The sequence below is a fragment of the Anolis carolinensis genome, chromosome 3 (assembly GCF_035594765.1).
Source record: "Anolis carolinensis isolate JA03-04 chromosome 3, rAnoCar3.1.pri, whole genome shotgun sequence".
In the NCBI taxonomy this organism is placed as follows: Eukaryota; Metazoa; Chordata; class Lepidosauria; order Squamata; family Dactyloidae; genus Anolis; species Anolis carolinensis.
The window spans coordinates 98,189,741-98,213,617 of record NC_085843.1 but is presented as its reverse complement, the minus strand read 5'-3'; the positions used below and the strand labels follow the sequence as shown (position 1 = coordinate 98,213,617).

General features: G+C 39.3%; 1 protein-coding gene and 1 long non-coding RNA gene across 4 annotated transcripts in view; one reads left to right on the top strand and one right to left on the bottom strand.

Annotated features, from left to right (window-relative positions):
- scml2 (Scm polycomb group protein like 2) overlaps positions 1-23,877 on the bottom strand; it is a 60,398-nt gene that overhangs the window by 24,778 nt on the left and 11,743 nt on the right. For 2 of the 3 annotated variants that reach the window (XM_016992387.2, XM_008107285.3), the window contains exons 2-7: positions 18,888-19,056; positions 16,389-16,457; positions 10,304-10,374; positions 9,576-9,810; positions 7,406-7,494; positions 5,024-5,267 (exon numbers count right to left, since the gene is read on the bottom strand). In XM_016992387.2, the coding sequence (XP_016847876.1) occupies positions 5,024-5,267; positions 7,406-7,494; positions 9,576-9,810; positions 10,304-10,374; positions 16,389-16,457; positions 18,888-18,909 (730 nt within the window). In that variant the 5' untranslated portion in view covers positions 18,910-19,056. Of the gene's footprint in view, positions 1-5,023; positions 5,268-7,405; positions 7,495-9,575; positions 9,811-10,303; positions 10,375-16,388; positions 16,458-18,887; positions 19,057-23,877 lie in introns of those variants that run through there. The other variant, XM_016992388.2, reaches the window with a different exon arrangement.
- Positions 9,614-11,461, top strand: LOC134297507 (uncharacterized). Its single transcript, XR_010004273.1, has 2 exons — positions 9,614-9,739; positions 11,120-11,461. It is a non-coding gene; the product is annotated as an uncharacterized LOC134297507 (long non-coding RNA).

Genomic DNA, 23,877 nt, shown 5'->3' with positions numbered 1-23,877 from the left:
GAGAAGCAGTCTTAATTGGCCACATTCTTAGCTGCAATCCTCGCACTCCTGCGCGAAGCTGAATCCAAACTTCTCTGTTGTTTACAAAACTCCCGGCGCAAGAATACGGGAGAAGTAGGCTCTGGGCTTGTTTGACATACTTCTGGGAGACAACTTTCTTGCAGGTGCAAGGTTCCCAGATCTGCCTGGGAAAGATCTGGCAGAGAGGAATCCAGTTCAGACTGGGAAGGTAAAAAACCCAAGTTTTCATCTTCATCAGGAATTACAATGTCCTGAGCAGGACTACAAGGCCCATGGGTCATCACAGTAGCCAGGTTGTCCCTAGATAGAGGGCTAGCCGTCTAGCCTGCCGAAGATGAAAAAAGGCAGTTTTGGTAACGGCGGAGACCTGGGCCTCCATCGTCAATGAAGGGTCCAAGAGGACTCCCAGACTCTTTACTAGTGAAGACGGGCGTAGCACTTCGCCATCCAGGGTTGGCAACTGGATATCCCCACTGCCCGGTCGGCCCAGCCATAGGATCTCCATCTTTGCTGGATTCACCCTCAACCTACTGGAACGCAACCATCCAATAATGGCCTCGAGGCACTGGTGAAAACTGTCGGGTACAGACTCCGGTTGGCCTTCCATCTTTAACACAAGCTGAGTGTCGTCAGCATATTGATAACACTCGAGCCCGAAATCTCGGACCAGCTGAGCAAGTGGTTGCATATAGATGTTAAACAACAGAAGGGAGAGAATGGCCCCCTGAGGAACCCCACAATGTAGAGGGGACCTCTCAGAGACCAGGCCTCCCCTCTCCACTCGCTGTCCACGGTTGTGAAGAAAGGAGGCCAGCCAATTTAAAGCTGTCCCCCTAACTCCAGCAACGGCAAGGCGGTGGGTCAGAAGATTGTGATCAACTGTGTCAAATGCTGCCGTGAGATCCAATAACACAAGCAACACCGACCCGCCCCGGTCAAGCTGGCATCGGAGATGATCTGTGATGGAAACCAATACAGTCTCTGTCCCATGCCCCGCACGGAAGCCAGACTGGAAAGGATCTCTTGAGAGGATCTCTTATAGGGCCATGTCAAAATCAATGGAACATATATGTGAATATTCACTAAAAAAACTCTTTGCAAACTTGAAATCTGATTAGTTTGTTACTTATTAGTTTGTGGTCCTTGATCATTCTCTGTAACCTCCTGCCCTCAAGTGGACTGCTATGGCTTATTTCATTTTGTAAAGAAAATGTAACTCTCTTATGTATCTAGAAAAAGGGGAATATTTCTTTCAAATGAAGACAGTTTTGATGTTTCTGTTGAATCTATTTTTTTAGTATTCACGAAGAATCCTGAAGTGGCATGTTAGGTCTTGCAGTACATTGGCCCACTGAAATATAGATGTTTCAATCTGAAAGGTTGTTCGCTTCCTAAAAATCATGACAAATTGAACTCAAAGCCTTCAAAAGTGCAACACACTGCAACCACTCCTCTAAAACACATTTACTCAACACAAAGCAAATACAATTGGCACTGGAAGAAGATACCTCATTATATGAAAATACTAGTTTTGGTGTTGGAAGTAACTGTCCCACTCCCTAGGAACAATTCACATTGTTTGACTACATCATATTGTAAAATAAAATAAGATATAGATTATGCATACTTGTCTTTTTCATCGACCACTACATATACAGGGGCCACTCGCAGTAATACACATTTTTTGTAACCAGACAGTATTTCATGGTATAAACAAAAACTTGTACTTTAAGCAATTCAGAAATTTATTAGAATCTGCAATAAAATTTTGGTGTATGGTACATTTATACAAGATACATTCCATCTGTTCTAATCTACAGCAAATTTTACAAGGGAGTCATTAAAATGTATGGATTTCGTTATACATAAACATCGACAAAAAGTTACTTAAACATATATAATGCTTTAAAATGTACTCAAATGTAAAGAAGTCATCTTTAAAACCCTATAGTTGACTGTAGTTATCACAAGTCATTTTTTAAAAAGTGAATGTTTGAACATACACTAAACATACAATTTTAGGAACAGATTGTATCTGATTGAAACAAATGAGACTTGTTTCTATTTAAACACACATGATATTATGCCGTAAAATAGGAATTCCTCATAATTTATGTAAGAATATGTTTGGGATACTATCTATACCTACCTACACTGAAATTTCAAAGGACTAATATGAAAGAAAAATCTGAGACCACTCTGGAGTTCACAAATGGAACAACAAATGGAAAACAAATCAAGTTTCAGTGCCACATGACATAGAAAAACTACTACAAAATTTCAACTATTTGGAAGAAAAGACGGACAGAATGTGTTAACAAAGGCTGCAAAGGCTGCATGGAATCCTACCTGGAATGCCTTCTAATACTTTTCCTACCTTTTCATGCAGAAAATTGGGTGTCTTTTTGTGTCAGCCACAGAGAAGATCCAAGCCCTATCTGTATGCTTTTTAGTTTTCCTGGGTCTGGGGTTGAAAAAACAAATCTGCAACAAATCCCATGCCACTTGGGCACTAAGTGCTGCAATGTGCTAGCAAATCCACATGAGGCAATTTGCATGTGTTGGTTTAGGAAGAAAAGAAAGGGAGAGGAAACAAGAGTGGACTGGAGACTGCTAAAGCAATTCACATATTGTCTGAGGGCTCTATTGACAGTGACCCATCAGTCCTTTGGTTCACATTTCTTTCTGCCCTGCCTTTAAGAGGAGATCAAAGGTTACCTGGGGTCAGAGGATCTAGAAAAAAGTGAAATGGTAGGCAAAGAAATCTAGCAAGCAGCCCACTACATCTATAAACAGCATTAATTTCAATGGAGCCACAGGAGCCAAAAGGCTTAAAACAATTTGATATTCTCTTTACTTGAAAAGTCATGATATTAAAAAGGAAAAAAATGACAATGTATATTTGTAATTAATACAGAGTGCTTCAGTGAAAAGGCATGGAAAGCACATTTGCTCTTTTTCTGGTCAGTGCTTTGCATCACAACAGCCCCTTCAATTCCACAAATAAAACAAAGCATTTTGCCTCTTGCTGCACTAGCAAAACAATTAAGATGTCAACCACTCAGGTCTCTCGCAGTGCAGTATGTTTTTGCGGCAGCCCCTCTTATCTATCCACTTGTAAGAAACAACTTTATTAAAACAAAAAAATAATAATTCCAGCTTCTTTGCTACCCTCCAGAAATGCAAAGTCTGTTAACATGCCGCATTCAGAATGTTGATAGTTTACAAAGCTTTTTAGGAACTCAGCTAATTTGTTAACGTATGTATTATAAAAATTGCTTATACACACAGCACTGATGTATCCTTTTTTCAGATAATTTCAAAAGACTGGTTTGAGAGCAATTTTGCACACATCCATTAAAAACATGTTCAAAGTAATAAGAGTGACCAATTTGTGGTTACTTGCACCATCACATTTCTGGTATGTTCAAGAGATTGCTGAGGGTTTTTTCACATCTAGGGACAAGACTTGAACTGGTACGACAGTAGATTTTAGGTTTTCCATTCACAACACTGCAGCTATCTATTTGGAATTTGAGCAATGAGCAGAAAACACAATTAAGCATCCTAAGGACTAGTAACTATAAAGTGTGCATCTTTAAAGAAATATGTAAAACCCAATCATTTGCTACTATGCCAAGATTGGCCTTTGGTTTTGGTTTGGAACTTCTTGAGATAGTTGCTAGTATACTTCACTATAAAAATGGAAAGATGGTGGAAAAAGGAATCTATTGGCAGCAATTATGTATTTTAACACAAGCTTTCATGGATTTCTATCAATTTCTTCAGATGCACAGAAGAAACCAGTTCTCCATCTTTTTTGAACTCACTGAAATGTCATGTTTAAATTATGGTGAATTAATCAAATTAGGTTCTGAAACCGGTTTTCATGGATTTATATCCATTTCTTCAGATGCACTGAATAAACTAGTTCTCCATGTTTTCTGAACTCAATGAAATATCATGTTTAAACGATGGCTAATGGATCAAATTAGGTTCTGAAAACAGTTTTAACCTTATCAGGGGAGTTATGAAATTTGTTTTCATAAGTCCTAAAAAGGAAGACAGAGTCAAGGAGCATGTAAGTGTCATATGATTAATTCATAAAGCAAGAAACTATGGTTTCCCGCTACATGTAAACTAGTGGCACACTTTACAGGAAAACTATCATAATATTTGTTAGTGGCACACCAATGAGCAACATTGAATGAAATGTGGGAGATCAGGTTTCTAACCCTAACGCCACAAAACTTCACTGCATAACTTCAGGCTGGCCAGTTTCTCTCAACCAGACCTACTTTGCAAGATTGTTATGAGGATAAGGTGGGAGTGACGCATCCATTTATACTGCCTTGACCTCATTGGAGCAAAGGTAGAATATGAATATAAGAAACAAATGTGTAATATTGTACTGTCTTAGACTGCAATCCTAGAGGAAGAACTACTGAATGACCGACTTCTGAGTAGATAAATACAAGTTCACAGTATTCCAGTAATGTACATTCTAGAGCAGATTTAATTCAACCCATACAGGGAACTTAAGTTCTTGAATATTTCAGTGTATTGAGATTTTTAGTGCACCATTATGTGAACACTGTCAAAATAAACACATTTTTCCTCACATGTTTATTTGCCAATTTAATTAAGCTGTTACGGTAACGGCATTCGATCCAGACTTACTCAGAGAAAACACGTTCCAGTGGGATGTATGTTACTCACAATTCATCTACATCAGGCATCTTCAAACTGTGGCCCTCCAGCTGTTTGGGCCCCCAACTCCCAGACTTCCAAGCTGGCTAGGGCTTCTGGGAAATGGATTCCCAAACAGCTGGAGGGCTGCAGTTTGAGGGTGCCTGGTTTAGCTTTAATTGATAAAAGTTGGTATTCTCCAAGTATGACTAAATCTGGATCAGATCAGATCTGTTCTGAATTCAATCCACAGCCCCACAGCCTTAAAATCTAAAAAAGAACTTTAGCATTTTAACAAATAAAAATTTCTTACCACTATTCCCTGGTGGTTGCAGAGCATCTCCTGTTAAGTTGCACCATCCAACTGGAAAGATATCTCGAGAATCATATTTACACCAGTAGTCAAATGCTCCTCGCCAGCCATCAAAAGTAATAAAAACGTCATCTCCTTTAACATCCCCAATGGTTGCTGGGCATATTAAATATGGGTTTTTTCTGTCTATTGCTTCCAACTTCATTCCAACTTTAAAACAGTTTGGAGTTGGCTTGGGAGGTTCCTACCAAAGTAAGAAGAATCAAACATAAATGTACACATGAACTCAAGAAAATGGGTTTCACATAATCTTGTTGCCCACTAATAATGCTCATGCTTCAAAACACAACAATAGATTGGAAATAATGTCAACATGTTTCTTTTCTTCTCTTGCAGCCCAAATCTTCACATTGAAACAAAAATATTTTCAAAATAAATTACAATTTTTAGGGAAGTCTAGAGGAATATAGGGAAGAAATGCAAGAAATGAAAGTATTATATTCTGAGAAAATATGTATTCTTCCCTTAGATGCTAGGGAAAGAAAAGATTTAAAATCTTTCTAATTTCTTGTTAATGATTAAAGAGTAGAATTTCCAGTTTTCCTAAATAGACCAAACAGCTTTCAGTATTATACTTGTCAATATCCAAAAAAGCCATAAACAGATCATTTAGAAACTTCAAGATGATACCTAAAAGTGTATTTGTAAACTAGCAGGAGAGTCTTTTATAGAGCTATTCAAATGTGCATAATGTGACTTCAATGGATGTGAAAATGATGAATTACTACCATAGTGGAGTTTTGTTTTGCCCTCCTCCCTGAGTTTTTTTGCTTTGTTTTGTTTATTAGGTTAGCCTGCAAATTTAGTGGGAAAGTGCTAATATTGTTATGTAAAACTATTTCGTGTCATCCCCGGATGAGGGAGCAGAAAAGGAAGGGGATCGTCATCCAGGCATGGCGAGGGAAGGGAAGGCGAGCTGAGGAAAGGGAGAGAGAGCCGCCACCGGCCTCCCAGGCTGGGCTGGGACAAAGGGAAGCCGTTGCTGTGGATCTGAGGAGGGTTTTTGTTCAGTCACATCAAGCGGCGCAGGCAGTGCAGGCCATGGAGGGCACCAGGTAAGCTTAGCCTGGGCTTGAGGGGAGCACCCACTTGCCTGATGCCAGTCAGAGGTGGCTTTGGTGCACCAGTTGAGCTCCCTCATCCAAGTACGGCTTGCTCCAAATCCCTGGGGTGGTGGAGGGGATAGCACCGTGCGGAGGGACACCATCCCAACTGGGGCCCTCAGGGATCCAGCCGGGGCGGGGGAGGACAAAGGCCCGCTGCTCAGCTGGTGCGGGCCCTCGGAGCCAGGCCCTCCTTTGCGGTGGTGGGTCTGGGAGGGCCTGGCTCTAAGGGGACATGGCTTGGCCATGGCCACTCTTCTCCCTGTCGCCATGGCAACCCCTCCCTGACCCTCTTTCTCTTCCCTGCAGGTCTTCGCCTTTTATCAATTCCTTTGTGGTGGTGGGCCTGGGAGGGCCTGGCTCCGAGGGCCTGCACCAGCTGAGCGGCAGGCCTCCTTCCTCCCTCACCCCGGCTGGATCCCTGAGGGCCCCAGTTGGGATGGCGTCCCTGCGCATGGCGCTATCCCCACCACCGCCCCAGGGATTTAGATGAGGGAGCTCAACTGGCGCACCAAAGCCACCTTTAGCTGGCATCAGGCAAGTGGGTGCTCCCCTCAAGCCCAGGCCAAGCTTACCTGGCGCCCTCCATGCCTGCACTGCTTGCGCCGCTTGATGTGACAACAAAAACCCTCCTCAGAGCCACAGTAGTGGCTTCTCTTTGTGCCGGCCCAGCCTCAGAGGCTGGTGGCGGCTCTCAGTCCCTTTCTTCAGCTCCCCTTCCCTCCCCTCGCTATGAATGGATGACGCTCCCCCTACTTTTCCACTCCCTCATTCTGGGCTTTGGCCACTCACCCCGAACTGAGGCAGCAGCCCAGCCTGGTGGAGCAACTTTTGCCGCACTAGCGACAACCACCATATTCTGTGATGTGACAGGAGGGATTGGTACATTAAAAGAGGTAGGAAGAGAGTAACCCACACGATAAGTGAGGGAACACGATATTAAATAAAGTTACAATTATACATTTTTGCTAAACTATAAATATCATGAAAATATGGGGTTTTTCTCAAAGTGACACACCACATGAGTTATGCTTGGTTTTTTGGCGAATTTTGACACACCAAGCTCAAAAGGTTGCCCATCTCTGGTGTAGACTGTCAAAGTACAAACAGGATCACTGCACATTATCAGAAACCTTTCACAAATTACTATCAGGTTTCTGTTCCTAACTGTTGGAAAAGAGCTTTCTGCTTTTTCCTTGCTGCATGGATGGTTTCTTACCTTCTTAAAAAACGACGCTGGTGCCATTTCAGCTCCATTTAGCGTTCTTAGCAGAAACATTGGCCAAGATGAAGCATTCATCTGGAACCCTACATTGATAAAAATGGAGTAGCTAGACACAACAGATTTTCAAAATACATATTTTATGAAGCAGAGAACTTCCTTTAGCAGTATTATCTCCATAGGATACATTTTAATCTAAAATAGACAATAAGCCTACATGGATACTTCTGAAACCCCTTCCACCATGAAGCTAGAAACCATAATTGAATACTGCTAAGTACCCGGCACTATGCTAGGGAATGTTATACAGTACATTTCAACTTAGGTGGAAAATGGCATTTTGTTTCCTATTACATAACAAGAGGAATAGCAGTTGGTTCCATACCACTTGGGAAAAACCCGTTTTATATAAAGCAAGCAGGAGGCAATTATACACTCAATTAGCTCCTGGCTTAGCCTACTGAACAACATGTTGTAAGTTTGCCAATAGAAATGTTTCAAAAATATATTCTGCATATTTTCAGAAAACACAAAACTGAAATATAGCCTATTTTTTCAAAAGCATATCTTCAAAAGATTCTTCCATACACATAATTTTATTGTGAAACTGAAGAGTATTTAACAGTTGTAGGAGAAAATGCTTGCCTCTAATACTGGTTCAGTAAAAGGGTAGAGATAGTACAAGAAATGAAATTTATTGAATAACATATGGAAAATGTTATTGCAAGGATAATCAGAAAATTAAATTAACGGGCAATGTTAACAAAACTTAAATTCAAGCAGTCTTGTCTCTAAACTATAGCTTGTTCTATCACTAAAAAACCCCACAAAATAACTAACATTGATTGTATTTTATTTAAGCTTACTAAATTAATTACGAGTTCATAATTGGCTTTACTTTTATTTTATTTTATTAGCTTTCTGTTTCTATGACAATAACAATGACTGTCAATAAGGTTTTTCTTCTTCCTCTTTGTATTAGTTCTGCCATACAAGGGGGAGGATTTGGGTATTTCTAAATTATTTTGCGTTATGGAACTACTCTTCATGATTTGCTAAAAAAAAGTTTCAATTCCCCCCCCCCCCCCCAAAAAAAAAATTCTGGCTAGGGCCCTGGTGGTAACAAGTTATTAATTTCTTTACTTGCAAACTCTGTCCAGAAACCTTACAATCCAGATTTCAACACTTAAATCAGCAGAGGAAAGCTGGGAAGAGGGGGAGAATAAGGTGAAGTAAACAAAGAAACAATTAAACCAGATTTAATGTCAAAAGACCAAGGAGTCATGCAGCGATGCCAAAGGCCCCTTAGGAAAAACAAGGGATTGAGGTAGTATTTTCTTAAAAACAAGTTTGAATTTTGCTTTGAATTGTTTTAACTGATTTTAATTGTGTTACTTTTGCATATTTCCACCACAGTTTTTACCAGACACACATATACATTGTTTAGGATCCCTATATCTTTTTTATAGAGCTCCATCCTTAGTCCTGCATCCAGGGATTCATTCATATTATACCATTATAGTACTATACTCCACTTTGATTGCCTTGGCAACATTCCATGGAATTCTGGGATTTGTAGTTTAGAGAGGGGCATTTAGAATTCTCAGCCACAGAACTGAGTAGCTAATTAAACTACAAAGTCCACAATTCCACAGAATATTGTAATGACAACTAAAAGTGGAATATAGCACTGTATTTGTGCAACATGAATGGACCTCAGATCAACTTCACAGTTCCAACTCTTGGACTCCTATCACTATCTTTGCTCTTTTACTGTTATAATTCCCCTGGGCTTTGGATCTTTGGGCCTCAGAGTGACTAGTGACCATTATGCTGGACAAGTGAGTGTGTTTATTATTGGATTCAATTTGGTAAACCATGACCAATTCCCCCCATTATTTCTTCAATGAAGATATATGCAGAAAATAAAACAGTAAAGATTAATTGTAAAACAAATAAGCTGAATGTACAACATTGGTGTATATTTAAAAAGAAAAGCATTCCCCAGATAGTATGGTATAAAGTTGTCATTTGATACAATCTGTAACATTTAATCCTGTTTTCATTCTCTTGAAGTCTAGCTGTAGTTATTTTGTGGTATCTTTGAGCAACAATGGCTTTAAACCAGACTATAACATCATGCCTGTTAAGATCCGTCTGTTCTTACCTAGTGGAGGCTGAAGCATCCCGCCTTTCTTCTCACAGGTTCCAATTTGCTGTATGTCAGAAGAATCTACTAGTCTCCAGAAGTCATTTTTGTTGTCGCTTCCATCAAGCCGCAACCTTAACCTAGCACCCGTGATTCCAATAACTGTGGCTATACATACTGAGGTAATATTGCGAGGATCATGAGCTTCCAGTTTCATTCCTACTTTGAAATCATTGCTAGGTGGAATCCTAGACTACATGAAAGGGAAGATGAAGCAAATGATTGGTCAAATTTTCCAAAAATGAACCATCAGCACTTCACTGATTGTTCAGAATCCTGTCTGGAAGCTTTCTGGCTACCATATGTTTTAGATTTTCAGGATAATAGTTTAATCTATCCCTTCAATTAAACATATAAAATAGTTCCTAGTCCATAAGTATTTCTGACATCTAGGGATTTTCCTATGGTTAGGTAATGAAACAAGCATCAAATGCAATTTAAGTTCACTATAAATTGTTTCATTTCATGACTGACAATGACTTTTAAAAATTGATATATTTTCTGTTTATAAATGTTTGTTTTAAATATATATATATATCACACACTTTAAGAAGCTCATGTATACTGTATTACATATATGCAATATCAAACAGCTATAATAGAATGTATTTCTCTATGTATTATATTCTAAAAGGCATTTGAAACAAACATAATGCATGCATATTTCATATCTTTACAATTCCTACCTGTCGGAAACAATGTAAAGGAGCAGCTACAGATCCAGTTTCTTTCAAGTAATCGTCCCAGTTAAAATATTCTAGAATAAAAAAAAATAACAAGATTTTTCACTTGTACTGGATTAACCTCTCTTATCAAATATACACATTTACTTTCAGTTAATCGGGTTTTAATTTATGTGCCACTATTTCATAAACATTTCTAGTAAAATGAGCAGCAGTAATTTCATTGATTTGTAGGTTGTTGTCCAAGAACCAAAACAGACTCATAGAATTACAGAGCTGGAAGAGGCCACACAGGCTATCCAGTCCAACCCCCTGAAATGCAGGAAATAAAAAAGATTTCTCAAACTACTACTAAATAAAGTTCAACTAATCTTCAAGAGAAGGACTGAGATTGCCAGCATTAATGTCTGATTATTATTGTTATTTTGTAATAATAAACAAGCCTCCAAAATGATACTGTGCTGCCATCTAGTGGCTATGTTAGTTATCTTGCAATAACTCACTAAAAGTTCATAAAAGGACATTCCTACAGTGACTTCTCTCTGAAACTGATGAAAATGAAAGGATTACATGAACCTCTAAATCTACTATCATATTCCAAATATGGCTTTTTGTTTTGTTAAACAACACAATTATCAGATAGCATTACCCTATCTTCTACTCATGTAACACATATATATGATCCATTATATCTCAAGATTCTGAAGGAGAGGATCTAGGAGTTGCTTGTGGGAACAGGAGTTCGAATGAAAACCTATTCTTTGTCCTAGTTATCACCACCAAGGTCACTGTTTCTTCACTGTTTTTTTGTGCCCATAGGTTATGTATTCTAATTTTGGAAATCCAGCAAAATCAGAACATGAAGAACTGTTCACCTTGAGAGGAACTGAAAGACAGCCTGCTTGAGTTGGAATATACTTGCTACCTCATTCCTCTCCATTAAACCTGACTGAGGGAACTTTTACAATTTCTTTCTTCTTCATTTTGATATCTGCATGAGTTATCCAGAATTATACACATCATTTTTCTATATTGATATGTCTGTACTATCTGTATGAAAAAGCAAGTTTATATTTTCTTCCATATATGTTAAAAGCTGACACTTTGATACTAACTAGGAAAAAAATCTATACAATAAACTAAGATACCTTATGTTGAAAACTTCTTTCTCCCTGTTAGTTTCAAGGGTGCAATTTGAACACATGTTTAACACCTTGATACCATTTGAATTGCCATGGCAAGTGTATGGAAACATGAGATTTGAAGTTTGGTGAGGCACTAGAACTTTCTTGCAAAGAAGTCTAAATAACATGTACAAGAATGAGTTGCTTACCTGTAACTATGTTTCTTCGAGTGGTGATCTGTGAAATTCACACATATGGGTCTTCTGAGCATGTGTGCAGCTGTTTGGAACCTTCGAGATCCTTTAAGTTGAAACATTTTGGTGATAGCACCACCCACTCTCCACATATAGTATAAATGCCCATGGGCAGAGACAGAGCCTCAGTTCCCTAGCCCCTAAGACAGCAGCCAGGAAGAAAAGGCATGACCAAGCAGGGAGGATGGGCAGGGAAGTGCGAATTTCACAGATCACCACTTGGAGAAATACAGTTACAGGTAAGCAACTCATTCTCCTTTGTGGTGTTTGTGAAATTGCACATATGGGTGACTAGCAAGCTACTGACCTGTGGAGGTGGGTCATCCCACGCAGGAAAATAACATGACTCGGACAAATGCAACATCTTTCCATGCCAAGGCACCCAGCTTATAGTCGAAGACAAATGTCATTGATGGGAACCCTGTGTAGGAAGGTCTTCAAGGTAACCATGACTCTCGCAGAATGGGCTTTCACCTGCTGTGGGGAATCTTGGTATGCAAGGCAGATTGTTGAGATAATTCAGAATGCCATTCTTTGTGAAGACACCAGGAGGCCTTTAGAAATAGCCTTGGAGACCTCCTATGGGTAGCTGCCCTGTATACACAAAAGGCCAGGGCCCTCTTGACATCCAAAGAATGGAGAGCCACTTCTAGGGGTTAGGCTGGGTTTTGGAAGAAGCCAGAAAGATAATGTCTTGACACATGTAGAAGTGCAACACTACTTTTGGAAGGAAGGTAATGTCTGTGCAGAGTACCACCTTATCTCTATGAAAATGCAGGTAAGGGGCGTCGCCCAAGGAACACAGAGTTTGCTGGCACATCTGGCCGAGGTGATCACCACAAAAAATGAAGTCTTCCAAGAGGGATGGGCAAGATCATTGGAAGCCATAGGCTCGAAAGGTGGTCTAGAAAGTCACCTAGGGGATTCAGGCTGGAGGCAGTGGAGAGGCTGGAGGGTGCACGTTTTTGTAACCCTTGAGAAAAAGGTAAATTAGAATATCCGAAACAGGAAGAACTTCCCATCTTCCTCCTACTCCAAGATATTGCTGCTAAGAAGCACTTGAGAGATGAGAGAGAGAGACCCATCTTTGATAAGTACACTAGAAAGTCTAGGATGAACGGTAAATTTTGAAAAATGGCATTTGTAACCTTTTGGGGGAAAAACACCTTTTGGAGATCATAACCTTTTAGAAAAGCATGACCTTTCAGAGAAGAGCCAAAATCCCTTTAGAGTAGAATTTTCTCTTGTGGTATATAACCAGATATAATTATGCAAGGCAATGATTTCAGTTGTTACACTGAATAACCTGTTTATCTCTGATCTGTTAGGAAAACAGATCTAAATGTATATCTATATGGATGTTTTTAACTAATGCTAATTGTTTTAGTTGTAACGTATTTTATATACTATATTTTTATACTATGTCGTTCAGCATCTAATGATTGCTACTCATAAGGCCGCCCTGAGTCCCCCTCGGGGGTGAGAAGGACAAGATATAAATGCTTGAAACAAATAAATAAATAAATGTTGCCAGTGCATAAAAGCAGAAGAGCTTTAGAAGTGTTTTTCAGTGCCCAAAAATATATACTCTCCCAAAAAACAATTTGTTTTATGTCATGCACTTAAGAGGCAAAAACGAAGTAGACTTTGACAAAAAAAATAACATATTTGGTTTACTCACAACCTTCATGTGTTCAGCATACACAGGTACAAAACTTATCAGTCCAGTTTCAGATATGTTTGAGATAATTCTCTGTGCCATCTGGCCAGGACAGCTCTCTTATAGCAAAACAGCTATCAACAGGTCACATAGTCAAAAAGGAGAGAGAGGATGAGAACATGTGGTCTGCAGTCCCTTTTGTAACTTCTCAGGAACCATAGAGTAAAGGAAGCTGCATACCAGAACATACATACAAGAAACAGTAAGGATCATAGATAAGCAAGATTAATAGAGAAGGCTTGAAGAAGGTTGTAATTTCCAACAGTTAATGGGTCAAGTCCGGTCTGCTGAAGAAATGTCAAGAAGCAGGACCATTTATACACACAGGCCCACTTGATGGAGGCTTTCTGTGCAGCCTCAATTATCAGTTGCGCCACACTGGAGAGGCAGAACATGGATGGATCTTCCAAGCCATCAGGTGCAGTCTCCCCCCCCCCCCCCCCAGGCTGATGGCATGGTTGGTGGCTCAGAGGCAAGGCGCTTTGTTGGGCAAGAGGCGAGCAGACAAGGCCTGCTTGTAGAGCAAGGCTTTGAGGCAGGACTCCCTATTCTGGTATACTTTGGAAGTAAAGGCCTAGCAGATCTGGCAGGAATGTGGAATATGGCCTTCTTCTCGGCACAGCAGGCACATGGTGTGGCCATTAAAATCTGGGAGTTTTTCTCTGCAAGCACCACACTCTTTAAAAAGGGCGTGGAGGACATCTTAGCGGGTTAAATACTGGCCTGAGGGTAATCCGGTAGCATAGTCAGAGAGGGGTAGACAGTGGGTAGTGTAGCCAGAAAGCAGTCCAAGTCAAGCTGAGAGGGTAGCAGGAGAGGCAAGAGCAATAGTCAAAAACAATATGAGTCAAGCCATTAAAACTGTTAGAAGTGCATGAAAGAGATAGAAGAAAAGTTCTGAAAAAGGAACGGAGATTCTGTCTCTGCCCATGGGCATTTATATTGTATGGAGAGGGTGGGCAGGGTTACCATCAAAATGTTTCAACTTGAGATTTAGAAAGTTCTGATCAGCTGCGCACATGCACAGAGACACTACAAAGAAGAACTACAAATACCAGGCTTCCATAGTTTGTCTTCCCTAATTCTTCTAATACAGTATTAGATAGCTTTAGCATACTCAGGAATTGAAGTTTTGTCTCTTTTGTAGTAAGTCTATACTTTTTTGTGTATTCTCTTATTTCAATTTTTTGCATTCTCTTATTTCAACTGCCATGACAGTTAAAGTGGTAACCAAGCACTATAGTTATGTAATGTGAATCAGATCTCAGAATGAAAGATGAGTATCAATATGCTTGGGACAACACCAAGGTTTTCAAAAGTGAAAAAAAAGTTTAGAAGTCCTCAAAGAGTATCTTCTCAAACATACCTAACTTCAAGTATCTTTAGCTATTTAAAATCCTGAACAGCAGCATTCCTTTCTGAGACTAAAGACAGACATATGGCAACATTTTGTAGTCTAGTTAGTGGAGAGCTTTGCCTAGTTAAATGCATGTGAAATGCTTCTCTTTATAAAAACAATCTTGCTCTTTTATATTTATTTCTTCATCTATATAATCTCAGCTTTTCTCCAATTACTTGGAAACAAAAGCTGATGACATAATGCTTACCTTTAAAAAAATGATCTTCAATTTCTTTTCATTTTACACTACCTTAATATTCTAATATAACAAGAGACCCCCAAAAAACAAATATTTGATTTCTAAAATAGCCAAAAACAGATTGTTGCAATAGTAAAATACAATGTGTTAAAAAACCCACCACCAAATGAAAATCATTCAAAAGCATATCAGAGGTAGGGGAAGAACATCATGCCCCATATACTGCTTGATATTCTTACACCAAATGAAACGTGTTAGTCTATAAGTTGCCACTGGACTTTTATGATGGGCCTGTTCACACTTTAACACAATTGTCACACTATGATTCCACTTTAATTGCAATGATATTCTATGCTGTTGAAGTGAAATCATTGCACTAAAACTGCACAGTGTAAAAAGGCCCTGTGTTTGTGCTCTTCATAAAACTGTCAGCCAGCAATGAGGAACTCTGAGTTATACTCTAGTGACATAACAAAATCTGGAGGTCCACAAAATTCTAACCCCAGTTTTTATGTTCCATTATTAATGTATCAGCTTTCCTATTTCTCCCATCCACCCACAACACATTACTTAAAATGTCCTGATTTCTATGGCCTGACTCATCTGTCCTCTTCCAACATACACTATGGCTTCATGAAATAGGGGGAAAACCCAGCTTAGTCAAATTGCTGATCACTAACCAACATGTAATTGTGTTCACAAGTCAATGTTTTTTGTTTAAGCACATCTATTACAACTGTCTGCCTAACTACTGTATGTGTCTTTTCTGAATTCTAAATATTCAAAGTCACCTCAAGGTGGCAAAAATCAACTTTAAACATAAGGCTACAGTAATATATTAAATGTTAAAAATGGCAACTGCTGTAGCAATATATCTTTAACAACATGGAATTACAAAAGAAAATGAAATGTTAAATGTTTAATTCCTCAATCAGCAGAAAAATGCAAAAACAAACTAAATGTCATAGACAAGCAGCAAAGGAACATACCAAAAATTGAATAGACAGTATGAAATGTTTGCTAGTTATAACCATATACCATGCTGAAATAAGTGAAAATAATCTACATGAGCCAAAATTGAAATATTTTATATGTTTTTTTTAAAAAGCCAAATGAGTTAGCATTCAACTGCTGTAACTTTATTATATATGAGCAAGGAAATTTGATATCTCCCTTTTCTTCCTACTGTCTTCTACACCCATTGAAAAGATCTCCATATGGCTTGTGAATGTCATGTGCATAATTTGAGGGTGAGAAAGAATAATTGCCAAAAAAAAAGAAGAGGCACAAAAGAGCTGCAAAAAGCAAAAGGGTATCTCAAAAATTCTTCTGCAGGGAGGATCTATACAAACTTCTTTTCAAAAGGCAATTTATTATCTTTATAATACATACCATTATGAAACAACTGGTTGCTTGACACATTATTATTCCCATGTTTTTCTTTTTTAACAGTCTTAGAATCTAAAAAACAACAACCGAACAACTCACATTTAACATATTTCAGTATACTGTGCAGAATATTTAAAGCATTATGAGCAATAATAACTAGTTTTCAATGTTTAGGAACATGCTTACTTTAAATTATAGGAACTACAAATATTATCTTAGCTGTCTCCACAGATTTCCTATTCAAATGAATCCAAACTGTTGCTATGTGCCTTCAAGTAATTTCTTACTTAAAAGGTTTCCTTGGGAAAAATTAGTTCAGAGGAGGTTTGCCGTTGCCTTCCCCTCCGGCTGAGAAAGTGTGACTTGCCACCCAAAATGAATTGAACAATTTTCTGAGATGCAATTTCATTTCACATTACATTTAATAAGTAAAAAAGTACAGTCATCCCTTTCACACTTTCAAATTTGATTTTTCACAAGCTTATACAGCCCTCAGGAGGTGGGAGAAGGTGAGGAATGCCTTTGCTGCATCCGTCTCCTGAAGATGGGAATTCCCATACTCAGAGGTGAGAGCGGACAGGGCTGTTTAGGAGGCAGGTATGCCACATGTTTCTGTTTCAACTAGTACCTGTCTTCCTTTCTCCAAGAGAAGCAGACACTAGTGACATACAAGAATAGGAAGATTGTGCCACTTCACTTACTCTTTTCCTGCTGTCTTCTACACCCCTTAAAAAGGGCTCCATACAGCTTGTGAATGTCATGTGTATCATTTGAGGTTGAGAAGTAATAATTGTCCAAAAACAAGAGGAGAACCCAGCTCCTCTTTCCTAGCATACTATCCTTTCCATTGGGTATTTCATACCTATTCAATTTCAGATCTCTTCATTGAAGGATATGGAGTGCCACATGAAACATGACACACCTGAAACGCTATGCCTAATTTCCTTTATTTATTTCCCACCTTTCTCCAAAAATGGGATCCAAAGCACAGTGCAACATTTTAAAAGAATAATACCATTAAGAAACAGGTAATTGAAAAAGACAAGCTATATTTCAATTCAAAAAGCATCAGTAAAAAACCAGTTAAAAACCTCCTTTTAAAAAAGAGGTCTGGAGGAAAGATGGGGGGAGGACAACTAGACCTCCCAGGAAAGCAAGTCCCATAACTTGGGAGCAGTTATCGGGAAGATTTTTTTTCTTGCCCTCACCAGACATGCCTGGGATGATGGTGGGCCATCTTCTGCAAATCGTATAACACAGGAAGACACATATAGGAATATACACTTTTTCTAACAAGCTATGGAGAGCTTTATAGGTCATAGCCAGGACTTTGAATTCTACCCAGAAATGGATTGCAGCCAGTGTAGTTCTTTGAACTATATAATTATATGATTGATCTATAACCTGCACTAGTCATGTCAGAAACATGTGGCTGCCTGGCTCCAGCACTTTGGATATGCTGGAGTTTCTAAAAAATCTCCAAAGGCACTCCACATGGAGTGTGTTACATTATTCCAAATGGGGAGTAGTCAAGGGAGGTGTCATTGTAGCCAAATATAACATCTCAGGAAATGGAAGTACCTGGCACATTAAAAGCACACCAATTTTAGTTGCCATGAATGCACTCCTGGCCACTACTGAAGCCTGGGCATCATATCTGAAACTAGAAGCATGCCTAAGATGCAAACCTGATATTTCTGGCAGGGGTGGCTATGGTGTAACCATATCAAACATATGCTAAATTCTGATTCCCTAATCTAGAGCACATGTATATTGTTTGGATTAAGTTACAATTTGATTGCTTTCATTCATTTTGGTATGGACAACAGAAACTGGTTTAGTAGAGATACATTTTTCATAGAAATGGATGAAAAGAAATATAAAAGTTAGGATGTCATCAGTATACTTCAAACTTCCAGAGATCCTCTCCCAGCAAATGTATGTAGAAATTAAATAGCATGGGAGACAAAATTAAACCCTGAGAAACCCAGTGACCCAACAGTGGAGTTGAATAGGAATCCCCTGATACTGCATTCTGAATTTGCCCCTCTAAGGAGGATGAGAACCACAACAGAATACCATGACAGATCCCAAGTCCCCAAGGCAGCACAGATGGCTACCATGATTACTGATATCAAAAGCCACTGAAAGGTTCAGCAGCACACACACAACATTTTCCCTGTCTAGTTCAAACAACTTTGCAGATAAAGTGTCATTCTCCTGTGGGTCAGAAAGTAAAAGACCTTTCACCATTTGAAAGAGCTCCACTCCGCTTTTAAATAGGCTTTCCACTGTGCTCTGCCTGACATACCATCAGACGTACTCTGAGATTTAAGCCATTAAGGCTATAGTCCCTATCACACTCATTTCATCACCACCACAATGGGGATCACTTGGGTCCGCTCCATTGGAAAGAACATATAGGAGCAATTGCATTTACCACCTTACAGTATCCCCCCACTTTTTTTTCTTTCTTTCTTTTTTTTGCTTCCACAACTTTACCTTTAGCTGTTGTTTTCCCCATGGTCAGATGTGTGGCTCTTCTTCTCACCAAAAAAAGAAAGAAAGAAAGAAAGAAAGAAAGAAAGAAAGAAAGAAAGAAAGAAAGAAAGAAAGAGAAAGAAAAGTTCCAAGAATAGGTCTCACTCTTCTTTTTCAATTCAAATGTTTCCTGTAGAGAAGTAATGCAACAGATTAGGCAAAATGTATAAGAAACATTATAGAGGCATTGACACAAATTTCAAATAATGTGAAAGCAGAATCAAAATTGTTATGACTTTTTAACATTCTCAATAAGGAAAAGGTTAACAGCTTTACACATTCACTCTACTTGGAAAAAATGTTGTAGAATTTTCACTGAAATTCAGGTACAGTAGAGTTTCACTTATGCAACATAAACGGGCCGGCAGAACATTGGATAAGCGAATATGTTGGATAATAAGGAGGGATTAAGGAAAAGCCTATTAAACATCAAATTAGGTTATGCTTTTACAAATTAAGCACCAAAACATCATACTATACCACAAATTTGACAGAAAAAGTAGTTAAATACACAGTAATGCTATGTACAAATTACTGTATTTACGAACTTGGCACCAAAATATCACGATGTATTGAAAACATTGACTACAAAAAAGTGTTGGATAATCCAGAACGTTGGATAAGCGAGTGTTGGATAAGTGAGACCCTACTGTATTTGAATCTTTGATACCCCCCCCCCCATTTTATTTAAATCATCTACTGAAATGGGCAAAGTGGATTAATCCAAGTTATTTCCTATGGCTTCTATCAATACTATAGTAATTAGTGCATGAAATATAACAGTATCAATTACTTTTTTTCTTTAAAATGTAGGTATGATTTTTTTTAAAAGATCATCTATCCAAACAACCTTACATTGTAAACTGAAAGTAACATTGTTTAGAGTTAGATGGGTAAGCAATTTGCATCCCTGCCTTTCTCAACTGGCTTCTGCACATTTGTAAGGAACTGTGAGGAACGTAATTATCTGATAAAATACCTACACAGAAAAAGGTCTGTAAAGGGCTTTTTGATACCTAGATAAACAACACATGTCTACACATAGGTAAATCCCATTGTATTCAATGGTACTTGCTTTCAATAGCGGGTATAGAATTTCAATTTAACTTTATTAGATCAGTAATACAAAAGCACAAGTTATCCTCAAAGAGTTTTTAACAACCTGAAACAATTGTTAATACTAAGGAAAAATAATACAAATGACACACTCAAACTAAAACTTATACTCTAATGAGTTAACAATCACTTAGATTTACTCCTATAAAATATATATAGTACAGTACAATTGCAAGATAAGATGGATTGGGTCAAGATGCGGAAATCTGTATTTTGAAACAAATGTTATTCTTCAGAATAAAAAACACCAACTTCTGACTGAGAATGATCTAATTTAAACTGGCCACAAAAAATGCAAAGTATACACCAAAGTAATAACCCTAGAATTGAGTATCATTTGGTTATATTCTTAGCATTTCTAACAGAATTTCCTATTCACTATTTCAAATGTCATATGCAAAATCCATCACATTAAAAATCCATACCATCACATGAAAAATCTATACTTATCTCTCTCTCCTACACCACACTGTACTATATACACTTTATTCTACATTGTATTTTATATATTGTATTTTATGACTGAATTTAATCATTTTAAAGTTATATTTAAATACTGCTACACAAATAGATATTTGAGAAACTGTGTGTGCACAAGCTAATTATATTGACACATCTCTTCACAAATCTCATTGAGTACATAACTTAAGATAGATAACATAAATTATTTAAATTAAATTTTATAGCTATTAATCCTCATTAAATATTTATGTAATGTTCAAAGATGTTAAAAACTTAAAGTTTGGCATCAAAGCATTTGTTTAATTTTTTAGATTTCACAGAACTGCAGTGTACCAGTATGTGCTAATTTTATCAGAATTTTCACAATAATTCTAACATAAAACTTTTATACTTCTGAATTTTAAGAAAATAAGTATTTAAAATGAAAACCGCTTGAAGAACTGTTTACAAATATCACACAGGTTTAGCATCCCATTTCTGGAAAACTGAGATAATATTTTTTCCACATGGCTGGCTATTAACACCTTTGCTGTCAGTTCAGTGTACACAAACCTGCTTTCATGCATCAAATAATTTAAAAATATTGTATAAAATTACTTTCAGGTGATACGTGCAAGGTGAAAATGAAACAGAAATAACTATTGTGTTTAGACTGGGTTTCCTCGCATAGTTTGCATATGCAAATACAGATATTACAAAATTTTAAAATATCTAAAATTCAAAACATTTTTTGGTCCCAATCATTTGTATTAGGGCCATTCAACCAGTACTAAAGTAAGTTTTTTAAAAAAAGAAATAGAGTGGGGCCAAACTTCTAAAAACTGTTGTGTGCTATTTTATACAGCACAGAAAAGGCGATAAATGTTCTCACATATACCTTAAACTTGTAAATTATTACAAACATTAGAGAAGAGTTTCTCAAACTGTGCTCCTCCAGATATTTTGGACTTCAGATCCCACAATTCCTAACAGCTGGTGAACTGGCTAGGATTTCTGGGAGCTGAAGTCCAGAATACCTGGGGGAGCACAGTTTCAGAAACACTGCATTAGAGTAGTACCAAGAGCATGATAAAATGCAAAGAGAAAAAATATATAACATATGCCACATGGTACTGAACATGTTTCTTGCATAGCCTATCTATCTATCTATCTATCTATCTATCTATCTATCTATCTATCTATCTATCTATCAGGACCGGCCCGAGGAAATTCGAAGGGGTACGCAACTTTTTTTTTGCGCCCCCTCCCCTGCGCCGCAGGAGGCGTGGCCAGGACTGGCCCCGCCCCCCGCGCCCTAACCCCGCCTCCAACGCCGGGCGGCCACGCCTCCCGCGGCGCGGGCGGCATGGGAGGCGGGGCCAGGGTGCGCGGCGCGGGAGGCGGGGCCAAACGTGGCCCCGCCTCCCGCGGGGCGCGCCCTGGCACAGCCAAGCTGCGGCAGGAGTTCTTTCAGGCCGCAGCCTGAAAGGACTCCTGCTGCAGTGGGCGCGCGCCGTGGGAGGCATGGCTGGTCCTGCCTCCCGCGGGGTGCGCCCTGGCGCAGCCAAGCTGCAGCAGGATTTCTTCCAGGCCGCAGCCTGAAAGGACTCCCGCTGCAGCGGGCGCGCGCCATGGGAGGCGTGGCCGGTCCCGCCTCCCGCGGGGTGCGCCCTGGCCTGGCTGCACCAGGGCGCGCCCCGCGGGAGGCGGGGCCAGAGCTGGCCATGCCTCCATGTCACATGGCCCCGCCTCCGCCAGGTGTGGCCCCGCCTCCCAGGGGTTCAATAGCGCCCCTGGGAAGGTGGCGCCCAACGCGGGGGCGTGGCCAGCGTGCCGTGTTGGGCCGGGCCTGCTATCTATCTATGTAATGTGCCGTTTTACTATGGAGTAAACAAAACCACTGAACCAAATCACACCCAATTTGGCCACAAAAGTCATAGTCATCCAGTCTATGTCTTTCAAACAAAAAAACCCTAGAAAAATAAAACCCAAATTAGAGGATGAGAAAGAGCCATTTTCCCCCTTTAGAGAGGGCCCCGCCCCCTTCGTATCTTAGCAATTCCCTCAGCCAAAATGGCTCCCAGGACACAGACAGAGTGCACTTAGGCCTCATCTACACTGCCTGTAAAATACAGATTATCAGATTTGAATTGGATTATATGGCAGGGTAGACTCAAGTCCCTTCCACACAGCTATATAACCCAGAATGCCAAGGCACATAATCCACAGTATCTGCACAATATAATCTCTAAAATCAGGACAGTAAATAAAGAACAACACTCTGAAAACAGGGAAATTCCAGACAGGAAAAAACCAGGGCCAGCTAACATCTCCCAACAAAGGATTCCCCCAGGCAGGAAGCTGCAAGGCCATTAAATGCTCATCAAGTTGACTAATTGCAGCATTCATACTTGCCGCACCAAGACTATTAATTGCCATTCAACCTGGGCAACCAAGGATTCTACAAGGTAGAAAGCAGCCAGGCTTGCAAGCAGCAAGACTATTCAGTGCAATTCAAGCTGGCCAAACAATGATTCCCCCACAAAGCAGGTAGCCAGGCTTCAAAGTGGCTCTTTGACTGAGGGTGCTACTCCACCTGGCCAAACAAGAATTCCCCTAACTATAACACAGCCAGGCACTGAAGCTGCAAAGCTATTCAGTGCAATTCAACCAGACCAACAAAAGATTAACCTTAGTAGAAGGTGGCCAGGCTTTGAAGCAGCGATACTACTCTGTACTATTGAAACTGACCAACCAAAGATTCCCCTAGGTAGCAAGCAGCCAGGCTTTGAAGTAGTGAGGCTATTCATTGCAATTCTAGCAGCCCAAAAAACAATTCCCCTAGAATGCAAGTACCCATCCTTCCAAGCAGCAAGCCTATTCCGTTGCATTCCAGCTCACCAAACAAAGATTCCCAAAAGAAAAAAACAGCCACGCTTTGAGGCTGCAAGGCTATTCACTGCTATTCCACCTGGCCAACAAATGATTCCCATAAGTTGCAGCAACACATGGCCGGGCACAGCTAGTAAAGAATATAAAACAGGTAAATGAAAAAAATTGAGCAACATTATAATAGCTGGTACATTGCAAAGCTATCAGAAATAAACTATGAAAAAGTGATGCTGAGCCTGAATGATCTGTCTTTACACAGACTGCATTAAATAGTGTTTGGTTTTTTAATCTATTTGTTGTTTTCCCTTTTTAAACCCCCAGATTGCACTTGCTCTGGTAATAAATAATATTCTAAAAATGTGGATTAATCTCTACATGGAAAATAATCAGGGGGTACATCTTTGGAATCAGTTCAAAAATATAGTTTAGTCTGTTATCATTTTTAATACATAACAATTACAAGTCTAAACCAGAGTTTCTCAAACTGTGCTCCTCCAGGTGT